Source organism: Chlamydotis macqueenii, chromosome 1, assembly GCF_036417535.1.
Source record: "Chlamydotis macqueenii isolate bChlMac1 chromosome 1, bChlMac1.mat, whole genome shotgun sequence".
Lineage (NCBI taxonomy): Eukaryota > Metazoa > Chordata > Aves > Otidiformes > Otididae > Chlamydotis > Chlamydotis macqueenii.
In genome coordinates, this window is record NC_141556.1 from 157,849,272 (window position 1) to 157,870,980 (window position 21,709).

Consider the following 21,709-nt stretch of genomic DNA (forward strand, 5'->3'; position numbering starts at 1 on the left):
TTTAAATATATATTTTTTCTGTTTCTGCATAGCTTAGATTATTGATTTATTAGTGGAGAGGTTGTCAGAAAACTAATTTGTTTACATTCTGCATGTTTACATTTCTAAGTATATAAGGTAAATTAGTCTTGAATAGAGAAGGGTATTTTGTTTATTTGTAAGACATATTTTTTGATGCCCATTTGTTGTTTTTCCTTTTTTTTTACCTATGATGCTTTTACTAGAGATGCTATAAAAACCAAACAAGAACAAACCCCTAGAATCTTATAGAAGGAAATACGAAAAACAGTATCAGAAAAGCAGAAGAGTAAAAAAAAAATGCTAGGAGAGAGGAGATATTGATAAGCTGGTGTCATTTCCTACTCAGTTATTGCAAAATTTGTTCTTTGCAGCACAGGGTGTACAAAGAAATTGTTTTTAAGAGCCTTGAAGAGGCTGAATATTCAAACAGCACAGATTAGCACCACCATGGTGGCTGGTTTGTTTCCTTGGTGAGGGAGACTGGTTGGAGCAGGATACACTGCTGTTGCTCTGTATTTTCCATTAGACTAGGCTGCAGAAGGCTTTGCCTTCAGTGGGAGCTAACTTGAGCAGCCAACACCAGTGGGGATTCTCTTTGCTAAAGGAAATAGCCAGATAGATTACAGCAAACATGTCTGGCTTTCTGATAAGTTTTCCAGAGGTCATCTTGGAAGCTGCTGGCTTTAGGAGCCCATATGTCTAATAAAATAGCTCACTTCATCCATTCTATGGACCATATGTTGTGGTGGCATAGAACTGCAGAAATACATCCACTTAAATTCAGTCGACGAATCTAAGTTACCAGTACCAAGGGAAAAAAAAAGGTTTTCTTTGCTGGAAAGAGAAGGCAGACTCAAGAGAAAAGGAGGCAGAGGTAGATGAGAAGATAAAAGATAGAAATGAATTCTAAACCCAGATCCCATTGGTTGCATAATTTTATATACCCAGTAGTAAATAAGCATTTAGATTATTTAGCATAAGGTTCTGACAAGCATTTTAACTTGCATACATCAGCCCTGCAGATTAAGCAAACCCTGAATTTTAACAGGATGCTTCAAAAACCCAATGCAGAATCTGAAAACCTGGAAAGAGTAGGGCTTCAAACTCATTTTGGTAATTGTTATTGAGGATGTTAACTTTACCTGCTCAATATCTAGGCAGAACAGTGATGGATGTTTGGTTTTATATGCAACTGCCACATTGTCTTCCTTTAAAAGAGGTTATAGAGTAGAAGTCTTATTGGAGACAAGTGAGATTCCTACAGGTATGGCTTTAAAGGGTCTGAAAACCAGAGTTCAAAACCAGGTGCTCCTATACACTTCTTCCTAGGTTCCTTTTTCAGTCTGTCCTCTTGCACTGCTGCCTTTGTGTAGCCTTTGCCCTGTCCTGGATGAAGGAAAGATTGAGTGCTGCATCAAATCTAGTAGAAAGGGAAGTGCTGGAGGTCTTTGCCTTTAATCCCACTGATCCTGCTCGGAAAAATTCTTATCTTTCCCAACAGCTTGATGACCTTTCAAGTAAGCCCCAGTTACAAAGAAAACTGCCTGGGTCTGTCACTGTTGGATGTTAGCTGATACTGTTGGATGTTAGCTTTGCCTCTGTGAAAAGTATGTTAAGGGGCTACTGGCAAAAGTTAATGTTGCTGAAGGTGGCATTAATACCGTAAAACTTCCAGGTGACTGAATGGGAGGTAGCCCTCAGAGAAGCAGCCCGTTCCTAGTAGCTCCTCTTTGGGCTCTCCAAAGCAAAATTGATAACCTGGAGGAGGGATGGCTGCTCATGTGTTACACTTGCTTTTTCTCTGTGGGTCTACTCTGGCTTCTTGCGTGAATTCGCCTTTCCCCTGTCGTCTCTACAGCAATGAAAGGAGTGATTTCAGTTTTTCAAAACTCTGTAAAATTGTATTATATTTCACACCTAACAAAAAGTTCTAGTCAGATATTCTGAATCTTCTTCTGTAATTAATTAGAAGGAAGGAAAAAAATACAAGCTCTGTCAGCAGGAAGACAGGTGTATAAATGTAATCAGATGTTATGCAAACCGTTTGATACATTTTTAAGTGCTAGTGGTTTGAATTCGTTTGACAAGCATGTAAAATGCAAATGATCCCGCCCACACATTTTTAGAATAAATTAAAATACACTTAACATCATATTTGTTAGTCTTATCCTAATACGAAGCCTATGTACTCCGAAGTATGTGTGAGTGTATTTAAATGGCATTGTTATTCCACCTGCTCTGAAGCTGAATTCCAGCTGCTTTCTACCCACTGTTACATTTTTCCTAGTTCACTCCGCCTTATTCTTTCAGGACTCAGTTAGATGTTTCTTCCTTTAAAAGTGAGGTTTCATTTTAAAAATTTTGATAAAACATTTTCCTTGTGTTTCAGATAGAGGTTTTCATGTAAAAGGCTAGTTTCTTCAAATTTGTCTCGTTGTTATCCTTGAGCTCTTTGAGCTACCAGAACAAGGGCTGAAAAACTGGCGAGATGCCTTTGAGAATATGAGCATGAAAGTGTCCCTGCGCTGTGTACGTGGATCCTTGTGTGCCTGAAATCACACAAATACTTCTTAGTAGTATTTCTTTCCTTATGTAAAGAATTTTTTTGAGTACTGTGAAGCATTTTGCCTTGATTTAATCATTCAGCGGACATTTGAAGCCTGGTAACTATTTTGCATGCCTTGAAGAAGGCATATAACATAGCTGGTAGCACTGCTCATATACAGCTGTGTGGACTTGGGGAATAAACACAGGACACAAACTTCAGTGTTTCATTTCCATCTCCACTCCTGCTTGTGACATATACACATAAAATATGTAAAATTTTGGTTTTTATCTCACAAAACCCCTCTTTCCTGTTGACAAATATATTTTTGATGGACTGGAGAATCTAGATTTTAAGTCATGTAAGTACTTAAGCTAACATCCCAGAGATTGTCGCTGTCAGATTCAGGATTAAGATCTTAGTCTCTTACTCTGTTTTCCCCTGCCAAATCCAGTAAACCTTGTGGCCCACAGTCAATTAACTCTCCATCTTAAAACACTAATAATACTTTCGCTCAAAGAAAGTTTGAGCTGTATTTTGTCAATGTTTGCTCAGCACTTTGAACCTATTAGTTGTATATAGATGCCACCTAATGTTGTTTCAGTGTCTCTTTTAAGCGACAAAATGTGTAAAGGGTCAGAGAGGAAAATTGCCGAGTTAGGGAAAAACATACTTTCAGTTGGGTTTCCTGGCTGCTGGGAAGTGAGGGAGAGAGTATCTCAGAGGATATACAGTGGTAAATTAAGAAGGCAAGTGAGGAAGAAGTGTGTCTAGCCAGAAGGATTTTCAGTAGTGAGAGAAGAAAGAGAAAATAAATTTTGAAGATTTAAATCTATGCAAAATTGTCTCCCTTTTTTCAAGCTGAACATCGTGCATTTTAGTGTGTAAATATTTCAAGAAAGATCTGTGAAAGAGTCCCATGGTCATCCAATGCCAAAAGTAGATTTCTTCCCCTGTAACTTCCCGCCTCAGTCTCTGTGATCAACTTATTTAACACCATTTGTTTTTAAAATTGTGAAAATTTAGCAGTTCTGAACTGAGTTTGAATTTCCTCTTTTTTTAATTGTTCTAATGCTTAAGTCCTATCACTGCTTTCCTACCTGTTTTGATTGTCATATTACTATGGATGTTTTAGAAAATTGAAGTAGCAATTTTCAAACAAGAGACCTTTAATCTTTGATTTCTTCCTTAGATCTCTTAAAATTCTTCAGAGAGCCCACATGTGTTGTTTCACATTTGGAAAAAGATCTTATAGTTTTTTTTCCCTTTTTGTCTGTCTACACAAAGTGAAAGGTCAACTGTATGGATTTATTATTTCATACTTTCCAAATTGTGGAATCTACATGTTTGTGTTGAGACCAGATAATTTCAGACAGTGTACATTTTAAGGAAGAATATGAGCCAATATGAGAAAATCTATTATTAATTGTTTATTCTATTTAGAGCATGAGTGGTTTTGTTAAATATTATGGAGGGATCATTATTTTTGCCATACAAAACCTTGACAGACATCATTAAATAGAAATTTTTAGTTTAACTCCGTGTTTTGAATGCATCTTTCTTGTTTTGTATTTGTCCAGGTTGCTTTTACGGTTCTGTTCGATTTAGAAGCTCTCCTGAAGATCTGGTGTTTGGGTTTCACAGGATACATTAGCTCATCTCTTCACAAGTTTGAGTTGCTGCTTGTAATTGGAACAACTCTTCATATTTATCCAGACCTCTATCACTCTCAGTTTACATATTTTCAGGTATGATCAGCTACTTGTACATTTTACTCTTTAAATTTTACAATTTAAAAAATTACCCATCAACATTTCGCTCTCATTTACTTCCATTCTCAGACTACTGATGTGCTCACAATATTGACTCATTTTGAGAATGTTTTTAAAATAACAAATAAATCTGTTTTTAACGACGTTTATTGTGTGGATTTACAGAAATAGAATTATTTCTAACTTTGCTGAGAAGTCTTTTCTGTTTTCAGTAACTCCTATTTGTTATCTGAGCTACACTGTTTGGTATGTTCTGGATTAATTTATTCACAGTCATTCATTCAGCCTTGACCCTGCATACTGCTGTTTACAGCATTGCCTTCCTGTAGTGTCCACCACTGCTTCCTTCTTGGCTTCGGTCCCTGAGGCCTCAGTACACTTGCTGTTGCTTCTCCAAATCTTCATCTCTGTGGTAGTTACATGCCTAAGAGTCTCTGCTCCAGTTATTGTGGGTCTCCTGAGGTCATTTCTCCGGAATCCCTGTAGTGTTTGTTTTTATAGCTCTCCAGCCATTTGTTATCTAGAGGTAAAGTGTGTTTATTGAGGCTCTTCCTACATTTTCACTTTGAGGAAGAGCAGGAAGGAGAGAGAAAGAAAGACTGATTAATTCGGACTTCTGATTCTTCATCTGTCAACCAGTCTAACCAGTTCCCCGTTCATCCTTCTTGAAGTGTTTAGGGTTCCACTGAGATTCAATATAATATGCTATATTCTACAGTGCTAAAGAAAGAGTTTTTCTAAAAAAAAAAAAAAAATTCATATCTGTCCATTATTTATCAGTGGATTGGCATGGTGAATAATTAATAATTAATAAAGGCAAATAATAAATCATCAGACTGAGTCCTGCCAATAAATGTGATTAGCTATAGTGACACATATTGTTGTCAAGTGAGTACATTATGGGGGGAGCAGTCTCCCCAGATGTGGGTTGAAATATGATGACCTTTTCAGACTTGGGCAAATACCATCCTGTATTTTTTCTAAATGCTGCTACAAACTGCTCAACAGAGCTTTCAGGATGATAAATTCTATTTTGCTTTCACCTGGTATCATTTGAAGGCTTTTAGATGGTTATAGCTTTGATTTTACTGTCCAAATATGTAAAATGTTGTTATTAATGTGGCATGGTATTTCTAACCTGCAAGAAAGGGTGATCTATCAGGAGCATGCCATTGCACTCTTGTGTCAAAAGCACACAGGAAACCTAGCTGGGAGCTCTCAGTTATACCAGTTAGCAACTTAGTTAATAGTTGGTCCATATTTTTTAGGGCAGAGTCCACTTACATCTGGTGACTTCTTTCTAGGAATTTTAAGTATAAATAATGAACATGTTGGACTAAGTAGATAACATCATCAGTAACTTGTAGGATTGAAAGTGTAATTAAAATATAGCCAGATGTTGATGATAAAATAATAAGTATTTTCTTTTTAATGGATTTAATTAGTTTCCTGGGGTGGGATGGGATAGGGGTGGTGGTGGTTTTTTTTTTTTAAAAAAAGGTGCTAGCTTTTATGATATGATGTGATTTTTTTTTTCCAAAATAAATTAGAGACGTACATTTTACAAGCAGAAACACCTGCTACACTGAAAGATTTGAGTTGTATTTTGCAATCCAAATCTTCTAAGAGGCAAATTATGGTAAGGTTGGAAAATGCTTTACCTTTGATGTCAGTGTGTAAGGGAGGTACACACCATATTCCCCTGCAATTACAAGCTAGATAACACGTTTTCAAATCAACCAAGGTCAAAAAGTCTTTTTCACATGGATACGACTTGATATTAGGCAGATTTCCAGGCCTTTAGGGATTAATAATGACAGGTTAAATGTGTTCCTTGTCAGTCAACAAAACAGATTACTGGAAACAGAAGTCTTATTTGACATATTCCAGGACAGTGAGAAGAAATATAATTTGGCTTATCTAGTCTTCCTTAGCATATATTTCAGTCTGCATTATTCACTGGTCTTTATCCTTGCCTTTTGCCAACACATCATTCACTCTTCACCATATTGGCTGTTGTCCACCCTCCCACCTGTCTTCCTTGCATTCTCTGTACATACGTTCAAAACACTTTGCAAAGCCCTCTGTGAAAGACTACAGCAAAGCACCATTCCATGGCTATGATCTACAGCAAACAAAATCACTGGAGAAATGACAGAATTTGCATATTATTGTAAAGATCTGTAATAAATCAGTGTAGAAGGGAGAGATTTAAACAGAATTTGACCTATAGTGGACTGAAGAGATGGTATTGTATTTGTGCTTGGGAAAATATTGCTGAGTCATTTTCTGAAAAAATATCATCACTTTTAGTAGATGCAGCCATTATTTTTAACAAAGCTGTGGTTTCTCTTTTGTATTTTTCATTTTTATTTGTTTTTTTAACGTATTTTTATATTTAATCCAAATAGTGCAACTCTACAGCTCTTAAATGTAATACAATTTGCAATCCAGTTACACAGAATGCATAAATGTTCATTAGAGTGTACTTTTGTTAGATTCAATTTGTCACCTAATGAAAATAAATGAAAAAAAAACAAACAGTATCAATAAGATTAGTGTGTTGCTTAAAGGTCAATTAAAGTTCCTCAAAGGAAGGGGGAAAAAAGTAAGGCAGATAGTACAGCTTATCTAAAACACAACTTGGAATACTGACTAGCATGAAATCTTCACCCCACTGGGGTGGGTGTTGAAACTAGTATTGATGGGAACAGAGCTAGCATTTACACTGCGAGTAGATCTTGTAAGTAAGAAAGCACTATGTGTACAACTTCATAGTACTCGGAAATCTCACTCATCTCACTCTCTGTCACTGTCCTGGTAACCAGTTTCATATACTCAGATTATATGTAACGTGATGAGGGTAACGATGTGAAAGAAAGGACTTTATCTCACCTTGTTATAATGTTGTGAAAGCTGTGTAGTGTAACCTTTGTATCTAGGACTGAAGACAGTGAAGGCTTGTCCCTCACACAAGGGATCTGGTATGTTTGGAATAAGTTGCTTTCCCGAGTTGACTTTCTCCCTCTTTCCCCTTTGACAGTAAAGCCTAGCTGCCTAGCATATTCTGCATACCTGATGGATAGGTAGGGAGATGAGTTTCATCAAAATGCAAAGGTGTACATTATTAGCAGGCTACAAGGTACACTGAAGTCTTTCTGTTAACAACTACCATACTCTTCTGTCAAACTTATTTTCTTTCCAGAAGCAGCACAGTAATTGTATTTGACTTGCACATAAGGTCAGTCTATAATTGCACTGTAATTCCTACCTTTCAGTTTCAATATGATTCTTGTGGAAATATATGTGGTACCTTAGGCTAGAGACTCTTTTTCTTCATATGAACTGCAGAATCTCATTTGCATCATATGCTGTTGTCTATTGTCTCCAGCAACTGTTGGGCTGCCACTGCCTCTTGTTGATACTGATGTTGTGTCACTGTTTGTGCGACCATGAGTGGCAGAAATAGAAGGATGAGAGCTGTGAGAGGCTTTTCCAAGGCAGAGTCATCTGTGAATGGGTCAGGAGTTCCATGTACAATCAAGGTTCTGCCACTACTACTAATACTGAGAGGTGTCAAATATGTCAAAAATATCAGTGGCACACAATGCTGTTTCCTCTGACACTGAGAAATGCCACAAAAAATTTTCTCTTTTTGTATATATTATGAAAAAGTAAAATATATTTATTACCAAACTTGCTAGGTTCTACACTACACTAATGCAAGCAATTTTGTCTTGGGTCACTGAAATGGAAAGATGACTGGTGGAGGAAGAGTTGGCAGCTCTTTATGTGAATATGTAATGTGGTGTAATAAATAACTCAGAATCATAGAAAAATCTAGGTTGGAAGTAGTCTTCCAAAGTCATCTCATCTAGCCTGCTATTCAGAGTAGAGCTTTCTTCAAAGACTGTACAGCACCCTGTCCATTTAGAGTAAGTGTGATTTTTTAACAGTGATGATAATCAAACCGGAGCAATTTACCTAGCACTGCAGTAGATTCTCAGTTGCTGAATCTAGACAGATACATTTTGACCTCTGCCATTCTTATCTTTCCTAACACACTATAAACCTTCATGGATCTGTAATTCCACGTTAGATTCAGATTTACTATCTGTGGTGTGTTTTCCCTACGTCTTTGTTCCCTTTGTTAGCCCCGAAACAGCTTTCCCCAATTGCGTTTCTGTGATGACTGCTCGTGATTCAGGAGTTGATTATAGCCTTGGGGGCCTTGAGTGTCCTCCTGCGCCTGTGCTCTCAAGACCTCTGCTGTCAGCCCGTGCCTGTACACCTTGATGCTGCATTTTATGAAGGGGTCATAAATAGTTCATGCTATGCAAAATTGCAGCTTGTTATTACTATATGTTAGAAAAAAAAAAGATATATGTAACAATAAACATTACACCACACAATCACAAAAAGCTAAGCAAAAGACAAAGTAGGTTAACAGTTACCTGGTTATTAGGTAACTGCTGACTGTTACTAGCCAAAGCAAATCTCCAGGCAGGCCAAAATAAGCACAGACAAAGTCTGACAGGTTGCAGGGCTTGTGTTCATAACCCAACACACAAATTGTGGTCTGTTACAAGGGGTGGCAGCCTGATATTTATGGGGCTACAAGGCTTCAATTCCCTGATTGGCCTTGAAGACTCTGATCCTGTGAAAAGTTGTTGACTAATGTAATAACCAAATAACTAATACAGTTCTGTTTTCTCTTTCTTTGCAGGTTCTTAGAGTAGTTCGGTTGATAAAGATTTCTCCTGCTTTGGAGGATTTTGTGTATAAGATATTTGGACCAGGAAAAAAACTTGGGAGTTTGGTGGTATTTACTGCCAGCCTTTTAATCGTGATGTCAGCAATCAGTTTACAGATGTTTTGTTTTGTGGAAGAACTCGATAGATTCACAACATTTCCACGGGCAAGTATAAAAACCATTGATTACTTATTGCTTTTATTATTTTCTTATCATTGACACATCATATTTGTTATTATATTAGCAGTCTTCCATTCCTTCTAAGAACCATGGAGCAGTTTATGTCCATATGCGTAGATAAAATAATTGTATTTTCTGGGTGTAGCAGTCTTCCTGTAATCCTTCAGTAGTTAAGTTTGTCTTTCTTTGGGTTAGGTGTTCTGTTTCTGCCATTGAGGGAACATAGAGAAATTTTACATATGCACTCTCATGATAACACAACAAAGCGTATGGCTTAATGGTAATCCAGCATGCTACAGGAAGAATTTGTGTGCACAACTGTGAATATTAACCACAAAATGCATATAAACCATGTCTACAGGTGATTTATATCTTCATATTATGAAAGTGGTTGTTCTTGATTTGTACAGGAATGCTTGTTTTACACAGGGTTATAAAACCTGTCTGCACTGACAAAATAACTGTTTGCCTTTTGGGTAGAAATAATGGATATTTATGGGCATTGTGTTAATTTAGAACAGAACATTGAAAATCAGTGGCAATTGGAGCTAATGTATTTATTGAAGCACACTGTTCTGAATGAAAATACTGCCATTTCTTTAATAATGGGTTAGACTGAGTGTACATGGATTGGTTCCAGTCGCAATTTATTTGTTTCTGTCATTCCAGCTTGGTTATCCAATGTATCTATTTTAGTGAAAGTGCATTGGTTGGAACAATTAAATAACAATTAATAGACAGCCTCAAGGGTCATGCATTTAGCAAACAAAATGACTAGGCAACAGTTTGTAATTATCAACCTGGACTCGATGTATGAGAGCTTCTCAAATGTAAGACAAAAAATACCTACCTACTGGGAGTAAGATAACACCATGCTTTCTATTTTGGAAAACGTGCTTAGAAAAGCCACTAGGATCATTAAGAATTCAGTATAATTCATTTTTTAAATGCTGAAGACAGCAAAAATAATATAATAAAATTTAAGCTTTTCTAATAAAGTAGGGCCTCTGTCTCTAAACTGAGTGATAGTGCCACCTTACTGAATGCCCAACTCCCATGTATAACTTCTAAAAAAAAAACTTCCAAGTTTGAAATCACCATGGAATTTGATTTTTACAATTATTTTTATTACTTATGCAAAATGGCATGACAGTCCTGAAAGAATTACTGTAATATAATTAAAATAAGACAGATTCACAACTACCTGCATATTTTAACTGGATAAATTGATCTAAGTGTCTGAGAAAGATCCACTTGCAGGAAAATATTGCCAAGATACATCAAGATTTTAGTAAAGTTTTAAACTATTTTGGACATTTTGTTCTGAGGCTGTTTAGGCCTCAATAAGAAGTTCTGTCATATTGAATTTTAACAGATATATGTAAATTCTAAAATACATGTTTGAAGAGTGAGAAAATATTTACTGCAGTAAATTATACATTTTCTTACAAACAGGAAATATTCAAACTTGTTTTCTAGTTTCTGACTTAAGTTGTGGAAAAACAGAAGACTTGTTACCAATAATTACAAGACTGTTGCAGTAGTACTGAATTGAAATATTTTAATACATTTTATGATAGCCAGAAGCAAGAGTCTCTCCTTATTTTTCTTTTTTTTTTTATTTGTGTACATATTCACCTTGTTATGGATGGTTCAGCCATTATAGTATGTGGTTTCTTTTTGTAGTTTTCTAATGAAATACCTCTTAATAGGATAACAGAGTCAGTGAAAATTTTGTACTCAAAAAGTGTGTTTGATGGTATGAGTGATGGTGTCCCTGTGAAGGAGTGTTTATTCCTAGCAAAGGCTGGAGGATTCCCACTGATGTTGTCTGCTCTGAATAAAGACCACCGAGTCAGTTTACAGTAAGACAATTATAAAATATGTGATTTGAGGTTTGCCTGGAATCTATTATGTTCAAAATATGACTGAAGACATACTTGCATTAGTATATAATGTAGGAGGTGATGTGAGATCTGCATCAGCAGAATTTGCTACGATAAATTTTTAGGGGCTTATCCCCAAAGAATAGCAAACCTAAAATGGCCAGGACCGTTGCTGTGCACTTTTACAGTTGCAAATACAAATGGTGACACTTGAGTTTGTGCATTAAAGTGCCTTCTACACTGAAGCAGATAAAACCTAAAATCATTTTGAAAGCATAAGTGCTTTATAAGAAGGCACAGTATGGGTTTTGGAACAAGCAGACCTCCTCCTTTCGCTAATGCCTCTAAATTGCATGTTTTCACACAGTTTCCTGACAACAGTCAATAGGCACAAGCTCAGTGTTGCCGTGGTTACGAATTTCACCCTTCTTTTGGCCATTGCTACTTCCCAAATGGACTGGCTTTCTCTCTAATGCTAACTATAAAAATACAGATATTTGCTATACTGTTTTCAACTGATCCACCATCTTGATTTTTGCACATTCTCTTGGGCCAAACATATTGAGCTACGAGAAGGAGAGAGAGTGGCAGGGCCCCCCAAAGAAGGGAAGAGTCTGTTCAAAGGCATCGGTGTAAGGTGGTCGCTAAGAAATTTTAAAATTCACTGCATGGGAAACAAAAGACATTGTTTGTCTGACTCCCGTGCCCTGGTTTGTCTTGGGGTTTGGGGCTGTGAGCTGACAACTCAGTGTCTCAAGTTACAAGGCTGGGAACGCTTCCCTTCTTTTGAATGGGTCAACACAAGATTAAAATCCCCCAGTCTTCAGCAATACCAGGGCTTCGCTCCTAGCTTTGAGCTTGGAAAAGGCTCAAGTTGTAAAACGTTAGTTCAACCTAAGCATAATCTATTTAAAAATTGAACAATGTGGTCTTAATTCTCTGGTGCATTTAGAGTCTCTGTGCCACTGCCGCATTCTTGCAGGATGACTACTCTTCTGTCAGGGTGTTACTGGGCGCTCATGACTGTATTAGGAGAAAAATGTAAGTTTACACAGGTAAAACAAATTGCAAGTATTTCACAGCACTGGCCTAAATTCTGTTAGCTTAATTTGCCGAAGTAATCCTACTGATTGTAGGACTGCTTTGATGATAAGGCCGTCGGGATTTGGCCCGTAATATTTGTGGACAAGAGGCAGTTGTAAGTCAAGTACATTATAACTGTAAATAGGAATTTGTGTGATGCCACCCCTGTAATAGGTGGACAAGATATCAGAACTGGCACTTTGGCTCCTATATTCCACTGAACCTTTGCCAGTCTTCCACTATAAATAAAAAGGTAGTTTGACTTCCATCACCAAAACAGCTAATTAAGTAATAGGGTATAAATACTCAAAGAAATTGACAGTCTTTTCTATAACACAAATTAATTCAGAAAATCACCATTTGCATAAATCTCTAAGTCTCATCTTCACAGATGTTGATTCTGTCAGCTAGTTGCATTTCAAATTAATTTTAAAATAAACAGTGAGAAGTATACCTTTCAGCTAAAAATAACTTGCTCTGAAGGAGGTTGCTGAGTGTGAAGCACATACTCATTGTGCACTGCCTTATTTTCTTAAAACTAATGTTTTGCCATATACTGGACTTTAATGTTAGAGTAAAATGTTTAAATTATATTGAAAGGCCATTTTATGTAACTATACACTTTATGGACAACTGTTTTAGATGGAAGATTAGTTTTTTATGATGTTAAGAAAATGTCTTTTCCAAATTAATGTGGTGCTTGTGTGTTACTGAGGGGTCCACAACATAGGATTGGAGGTACTTTTCAGCTTCCCTTTGTGAGGAGGAGGAGGAGGTGAAGCTAAAACAGGCAGTCTCTGTTTCCCCTGCACTCAGAGCACCTCTGGAGCCCATGGTGGTCATACCTGACTGGTGCGACACTCCTTGCTGAAATATAAGGTCAGCACTACATTAAGTGATACGCCCCACTGCTGGCTTTAAAGGTAGATATTTGGGCTCTCCTAAAACATAACATAGCAAATATTTTAGCTGATATAAAGAATTTACAGAAAAGTAGTTGCGAGCAGTTTTCTCTGCTGCTTCTAGTTTATGCTAGCCTTTGTTCTCTGTGAGATCTGTGTGTTCAAAGGAAAGGCTAGGACATTACATTTGGTCAAGATGTTACTGATGTAGAAATTAAAGTCTTATGTTTAACTTAATCTTCCAATGTGTGCAATTGCTCACTTGGATGCCTTTATCTGCTCCATGTACACCTTAGCTTCACTTCTTGTGAGTGATTTGGACTTGTAGGCTTAATGACCTCTGAAAATATGATTGATACGATTTAATTCTGAAAAGCATCTGTAAAATAGCTCTCAAACTCCTTGGTCTTAGCCTAACAATGTGTTTATGCTTCTGTCTGCTTCAGAGTGCCACAGAACATAGCAGCAATAAGAAACCAAGCTGCATTCTGACATGCAGGGGGTTTTTTTTGTGAGAACCAGCAGGCAACTTTTTTACAAAGCCCTTAGCAGCTAGATGTTTGGAGCCCCACTAAGAGAGTAAAAATGCACAATTCTTCCTCTGAACATGATATAGAGGCAACATGATCCAATTTTCATATTTTAAAATATGTACTAGTTATAATGGACAGAGGAGAAAAAGCTATAGTCCTAGGATCCTTCTCAGTGGTCAATTAAAGAGGGCCAGACACTGAGCTCGAGCTCAGTGGACTCCTGATACTGGTACTGCTGAGTTGTTAACTTTCTTCCTGCTTCCAGCTAACTCCCTCCTAGGCAATCCCTGAGCACGGGCAGGAGAATAGTTCTCTCCAGCTGGACACTCCAGAAAGGCAGTGCCTCACATAAGAGGATGCACTACAATAGATTGTCCCTGCCTTACCCAGCCCTCCTACACCACTCCGGCAAGCTTTGCACTCGCAGGCCCTCCTTTCAAATTTTAAGCATATAGCAGACACCCTTGATTTCATAATACAGAAACAGTGTGTGGCAAACTATGCCACATCCTTCTTATAGTTGGAACCAGCTTCTTGTCACCAAATATTAATGATGTGTTATGGCCGTAGGGACATCACATATGGCCAGGAGGAGATGCAGGACCAAGTGCTGTGTACATGCACATTGACAGTCTAGAGTAAATTGGCCTACACTGCAGGGTAGAAATCACAGCCTGGAGTGGAGTCCCTTAAGGGTGTGGGTGTAATCTTAAGGGTCCTGGTTGCATTGGGAGAAACTGCTTAGAGAAGACATTGTTTTGTTTGAAAAACTCTTCAGACTTGGTAAGAAGCTCAAGCAAAGTACTTGGCTGTAATAATATTAGTAATATAAACTTGAAATCTCTCCCCTTGGATTAGTTTTCCTAGCAGCTTTAAAAATTAATTAGAACCCATGTTATTGTTTTTCAATCACATAAGTTTATGTATCTACATGTTTTCAACTCTTCCAGCATGCATTTGGGCTTAGGTTAAGTTGATGAGAAGGGCTCTCTAGGTACTGTTTTCTCGTGGGTGTGACAAGAAGAGACCTCGTTGTGCCAAGTGCATTATTGTGTTAGTCTGCCATTGCTGGGGCTCTCAGGCACACTAAGCATAGACAAATATATCTTTGTCACTGTGTCAACATTTTGAATTTGAGGAATCCTGTTATCCAGAAGCTGCATTGTTACCATCTTCAGTTTCTAACACTTTTTTTTGTTACATATTAAGCTTCAGTAAGATATCAGCTTTGATGCTTTCTGTCTTGAAAGACAATACTTTTGATGTCAGGCAAAAGCAAAGAAACTTGTGCAACAGTTTGACCTTATAGAGAGATTTAGGACTACCGAGATCCACACTTCACGTTGATAACACAGTCGACCTTCTGTGGCTGAGGCAGAGCACAGTCTGTGTATGATGTATAAGTCACACTCACGTGCTGGTTGTGTCCAGTTAGATTCTGGTCTGTGCTGGAGGCTGAAGCTGGGGTTTCAAAGGTCTAAGACATACCAGTTGTAAGGCTTATCTGGATTCATATATTCCTCTCACTAAAGATGACTGAAACATTTCCATTATTCTCTCCATTTTTGACATGCACTTTCTGATCCAAATGGATTTGAAAATGTTACAGGAACAGTTCCACAAAGAATGTTATTTACAAAATGTATAGGGAAAGTATCTGACTGACTGAAAAGGGTGGAAGAACTGTGACCTTGCCTTGTATTGATTAGTCTTTTCTATGGAATGCCTAGAATGCTTCTGCTGTTAAGAGAACTTAAATGTATGGTCACATTTCATTATAACAGTTTATTATAGGTATATTTATGGAAAGGTAACACTGAAGAATAAGCATAATCACAGAATTATAATACAGTATAACATTTAAAACAATCATCTCTGTTGCTCAAGATATTTCTCCTGTTTTGTCAGCCCTGGAGGAAACCAAAAAGCACTTTATGTGGGTTAATGGAGCTGGGTCTGTGCTACAAGTTGCAGATTACAGTTTTATGAAATGTTAAGCTATTTATTTCTCCTTTAATTCTGGAATAGCTTTTCCCCTGACTTTACAGATTGAAATACATTTGTTTATTAAGATTTAAAAAGCAAACCAAACCAAGTGTTCTGCTCTGATAGATCAACTTGAGGAATGTGTTATAAAACCATATTAATATAATTTCTGAATTGTTAACATATTTGTAATTCTTTTTCTTGCAGGCATTCATGTCGATGTTTCAGATTCTCACACAGGAAGGATGGGTGGATGTCATGGATCAGACACTGAATGCTGTAGGACATATGTGGGCACCAGTAGTTGCCATTTATTTTATACTATATCATCTTTTTGCTACTCTAGTAAGTTTTGACTTACAAATGTGCTGTGCTTTTCTTTGTTTTGAATCATTCTCATAGCTCTGCAAGGAGCAGGGACATCTTCAACTAGATCAGGTTGCTCAGAGCCTCATCCAGCCTGGCCTTGAATGTCTCCAGGGATGGGGCGTCTACCACCTCTCTGGGCAATTTACCCTTCAGCCATGTGGCATAAGGTGCTAAGCCTTTGTTTTGGTGTGGTGTTGTTCTTCGTAAGATCCAAATCATGCTGCTAGACTAATAATGTAATTGTTAACTGTCTTGTACCTTCACAGTTCTGATGATTTCAGAGTGAAGCACGTGCTTTTATTTATCATGTAGAAATGATCTCCTCAACTTCCATTGCATTCTCTTTGCAACAGTAATTAAAGTGAGAAGTATAAAGCCTCGGGATGCAAGCTCTTAACTAGAAATCACTGCTTTCCTGTTGTCTAATGAAAAATCAATGCATGGAAAATACATGATGTAGTATATCAAGCAATAAAAGGATGAGAATTAATGAAGCAGTTTCTGCATGTGAATGGCAACGGGGATTATATCTAAGTGCATATCGGTATGCATTTCAAATGGGGTGATTACAATTTTGTATAGAGAAAATGGTAAGAGAAACAGTTTTTTGAATATGCTGTATAAGGGCTTGGTACTGTATTTTGAATACCAACTGAGAGAAAATACCACAATAGGGGTATTTTTCCTATATATGTATAAAATCATTTTGGCCACCCTTAATTCGCTCTTACTTTTGCTCATTTTGTATGTTACATTCATTACAGTTTTTGATGCACTTATTCATATTTTCACTTTCTTCATTACATTTTCTTTCTTTGCTCTGCTGTCTACTTATATAAGGTACTAACTGTATTGATACAGTCTCCATCAGTTTCCATATACTTCTTTTTCCTTTGTTGTCTGCCCTATTTCACCTCTAAAGTCTGAACGATCAGAGTGTAATTGTGAATGCAACAGGTTCCCTCACATGGGTTGAAATCTTGACCACTTCATAAAAGGCAGTAAAGAGCATTTGATTCTTTTAGAGCTGCTTAATCAAATTAAAGTATAAGCCAAACAAATGTATGTATCAGAGGATATATAGGACATGCAATTTGTTCACAAGGATCAGAAGAGCCCTTGGAGTCTGGAAAAGTAATTTTTCATGTTGAAGTGATCTTTAAAACTCCTTGAGAAATGGGGATAGAAAGCCAAAAGGAAGTGGGGTTTGGTCATGGATTTGCAAGCAGTTACTTGTTAGAGAATCTCATTGCTGTTTATCTGATTCTTTGCCAAGAACATTTTCTGAACTGGAATCCATTTTTCTCTCTTAGATGAGCATTAAGCAAGTCCATAAAGTAAATTAGTGTCAGGTGGCCTCTGTGCTAAAAATGCAAGTCTTAATTGAGAAGCAACTTAGCTGTAAGAGCAATTTTAGTATTCTGCTTTATGTTTCATATTTTGAAAGAGTGATCTGGGACTTCTCCATTTGTTTACTCAAAGCACTTATTTTGCTAGGAGCTAAGTCACTTTTCTGTAGACCATCCTTAGTCCTTTTATGGGGAATTTGCGTTTAAGTACACAGTCCTTGCATTCCTTCATAAGTGTACACGTTTCTTCCCATTCATCTATGCATATTTTCAATGGATGAAGATGCTCTGCTAAGATAACTTTTCAGAGTTACCTGGCCTTACAAAGTTGTTAGTTTCTGTTCTAAGATCTTCCTCAGACCCTGGAAGAGAAAAGCTTTGTAGGGCAGAGTTGTCTGGAGGCAAAAGAAGCTTAAAGAAACAAAATAATGTGGAATTAGTAAAGGAGCATGAAAACAGTTGGGCTGTTGCTAAAACCAAAAAGAAGAGTTCTAAGAATAAACAGCCATCAGTGAATAATAAGAGTGAAGTCAAATGAAGAAATGACTTTCATCAGCCAGAAGAGGGGGGAGGATTAGAGTTGAGAAGTGATAATTGCAGGCATTTGGCAAAGCAGACTGTAGAGCCTTAGAAAGAAATGAATAGGTTTCACATTAGAAGGCAAAGAAAAATTGAAGCTGAAAAAACAAAACCTCTCTTGGAAGCAAGGACTGTTATTAGGTGAGATGGCAGCCGAGGAAGTTAAACAAATAACAAGTTTGCATTTAACTTTTCTGTTGTGGTATGACGTCTTTGGTGCTTGTTGAAAAAAAGTGACAAGGGAGTTAATGAAAGTCTTGATGCCTTGATACATATCTCTGCTGGAAGCAGCAAGGCTGTAAGTGGTGACATATTTAATGAGTACTATACTTATTTTTAGTGTGGAGCTGTACTTCCTTACCTAGTATGCTCTGAGCTGCAGGTACTGGAGTATCATAGACTATATAACTTATTTGAAGAAGAAAAACACCATACTGTAAAATCCTGACAGAATGATAGCAAAACTGTTCATTAGCAATTAGATATTTAAGTAGTTTGTGCCAGGGATTATGTATTTTATCAGAATTCTATCTTTCTTTGCTATTCTGAAGACCATCTTAACATCCACTATTCATAGTAGTTGGATCATTGAAAACTGTATGAGATACTGTTTAAGTATGTGGCATAAATAATGTCTTTTCTAACAGCTGCAGGAAATTCTACATACTGCTAAAGCCAGTTTCCTATTAAAAGAACTCTTTTTTTTCTCTGAACACTGACATTTCATAAATTTTTGAGTGAGAGTCCTTCTCATGTCTTCTGTACCTTTGTAGTTCATGGAGGGAAAGGGAATCCTGCTCTGGAATGAGGTCCAGACACCCAGCTCAGAATGCAGGCATCTGCACCAGAATAGATGGGTTCAAATCCCCTGTCTGGTGTACTAAGCTACTTAAATTTAATCTTCCATATAGATGGGTAATAATTTTCCAGTGTGATTGAAAGGCAGGTAAACTTACACTTCGTTTACAACAGTGGTGGACAGATATGTCTGCTCTGGTTGTCACTCAGCGGTCCAAGACCACAGAAATGTTTTAGGCCTGTAACTGAAAAGAAGTTAGGTTCCTTGTCATATCTCTAGGAAATTGGTGTTTCCCTGTAGGAGCTCAGTAAGTTTGAGTATATTTGCCTTGAACCTCAGAGACTAAAACCTTGGCAGTTGCTAACAGCTGTAAAATTTACTGCCTTAAGATGTAAATTTTCTGAGGATATATGATGAAAGGTAGTATCTTCTCTCGCCTCTTAGTTCTGTCTCCTTCTCAGCTGTGTTAGTCACATTTTCAGCTTCTTTGGCATCTGGTCAGTATCTCTACACAGGGGAAATAAAATGATCTGATATACACGTTTCCCCCCTCCCCCCCCCCAGGATTCTTCCCCCTAGAGCCATATCTACACAATATTTAATGTATAGTAAACAAAAGTGTATGAATTTCCTGCACTGTGGCTCCCAATGCATGCAAATAATGACACAGCTTACTTTTCTTTCAAAGTGGAGTTAGCTACTTTGCACAGAGGCTTTCTGAGCACTGGGCAAGTCCATAAAGTAAATTAGTGTTAGGTGGCCTCTATTCTAAAAATTCCCACTTTAACTGAAAGCACCTTAGTTTTACGAGCTACTTTAGGATTCTGCTTTGTGGGTTTTTTTTTTTTATTATTGTTTCTGATGAATTTAGTTTTCTTTTCTGTGAAATACATTTTGATGAGTGTATAGTTCAACATACGTAATGCATTGGTTGTAAAACCTAGAATTCAAAATTTTAAAATTCGTATAATAACTGTATGATAAGCTAAAAACCAATTTACTACTTGCTAAATGGCTAGCAGATGTATAGTAGCAGGGGGTATTAGTTCAACAGTTCAGCAAGACGCCTGTTTACATCTATAGGACCCTCATTTTTCCATGTCATTTCATAGTACTTCTTAAGAAAAATAAGCTTTAACAAATAATTTGCAATTGTTTTGTAGATTCTGCTCAGCTTGTTTGTTGCTGTTATTTTGGACAACCTGGAACTTGATGAAGATCTGAAGAAACTTAAACAAGTAAGAAAATGTGTTTGGAAGTAGTTTCAGTAAAACATTACTGGTGTTTTTATGGTGAAAGATGTGAAACATTGTCATCAAAGTGAACAAAACAGTAGATGTTGAAGAGAATAGCAGTATTTTGTTAGATAGTTGACCATCACACAATCTGAGGTAGAAATTTAGAGACTATAAAAGAGATTCAGAAGTTAGTTTAAATATTTGGTGAACGTCAACTTAGATAGTAATGTAATTAAAATAATTTTAAAATCACAGCTAGGTTATCTCTTTGCTTATAGCCTAGTGAAAGATGTTGGGGGGTTGGACTAGATGATCCTTAAAGTTCTTTGAACCATTCTGTGATACTATATGAGCACACCATAGCGCGATGGCAGGGGAGAGCACTGGCAAGGGTCCACAGACAGGAAGCAATAGAGGGGACTAGGTTGAATGTGTTAGATGAGTGCTGAAGACACTTGGCAAACTTCACTTGCTTCATTCTCCAGATCTGGGGACCAAAATTACGAAGAAGTTATTCTCTCATGCCTGAAACCCTAAATGACAATCACATAAACCAAATGTCACTAGAGTTCATGTTGGCCGTTCTGACCTTGTGCAAAAACCACCAGAGAGGAATGTATTTGTAGCTTTTACATAGATATATAGTTGTGCTTTAATCTGCACAAAGAGGAGCAAAAAATATCAACATTTGCCTATTTAATGCACAAAGTAGCAAAATGAGGGCTTAATATGTGGGAACTTCTTTTTTAATATTTGGGTTATAGCCTTCTTTCACCCATCCTGTGCTGGTTTTCTTCATTTTTCAGGTGCATCAGCTACTGTTGTAGGATTGTGTTATTTCAATTCTTGAAAAATAATTTAGACAATTTAGTTATTTTACATTGAGCTGTTCAATTGAAACTAATGTGCAGAATAACCATTCCGTTGTTTTCCCCTCTATATTATTTTTCTTTTGATTCTAAAACTAAAATGATGTGTTTATTAATTTATTTTGTTTTTATTTGTTGTGTTCATTTTCTACAAACTTCTCGTTTGTGGATTTAGAGATTGTATGTTTCCTATATGGTCAGTGAATATGTGGAATGTGTCAACTAATATTGCTTCCCAGTCTTCTGTTGCTTCAAGACACTGGCAAATGAGAATATTACATTGTTAATTTAAATTCTTCTTTATAGGATTCAATACAGAAATCAATATTGCTTTTGCTCTTATAGTATTAAATATCAGTATGTATTGCAAACCTTAAATAAGTTAAAAGGGCAGATATTTTCTGCCACAAAGAAATATAAATACTGGATTTCAGTTAATCAACTCACATAAGTGAAATGAGACATCTTACAGATTTTGGGATGGCCAAACAGTCTTCAGTATGCAAAGTGAGTAGACCAAATCAAGTTTATTCCTTTTTCTCTTTATCAGTCTCAAGAGGTAAAATGGTCTGAAATAAAAATGGCTCAGCTGTATGGTAAGCAACATCATATCATACCGATGGTCTTACAGGAAAATTTTCATAATGTTTGTGTGAGTTAGGAGCACAAGTCAACTTTCTGACACGAGCTTAAGATTTGAAATCCTGTGGCTTTTCTGTGATACTTATAATCTTGAATTTGTAAACCACTTTTAAAAGTCTACACCCTTGCCTATGAAATGGCAGCAGCGTGACTCTGTATTTTAGCAGCCCACTCTGGAACTAGTGAACAAAAAGCAATGATGA

General features: G+C 37.0%; 1 protein-coding gene across 1 annotated transcript in view; it reads left to right on the plus strand.

Annotated features, from left to right (window-relative positions):
* NALCN (sodium leak channel, non-selective) overlaps positions 1-21,709 on the plus strand; it is a 238,139-nt gene that overhangs the window by 123,048 nt on the left and 93,382 nt on the right. Inside the window, exons 12-15 of the mRNA XM_086741316.1 lie at positions 4,147-4,314; positions 9,065-9,256; positions 15,869-16,006; positions 19,921-19,995. Coding sequence (XP_086597442.1) covers positions 4,147-4,314; positions 9,065-9,256; positions 15,869-16,006; positions 19,921-19,995 — 573 coding nt within the window. The remainder of the gene's footprint in view (positions 1-4,146; positions 4,315-9,064; positions 9,257-15,868; positions 16,007-19,920; positions 19,996-21,709) is intronic.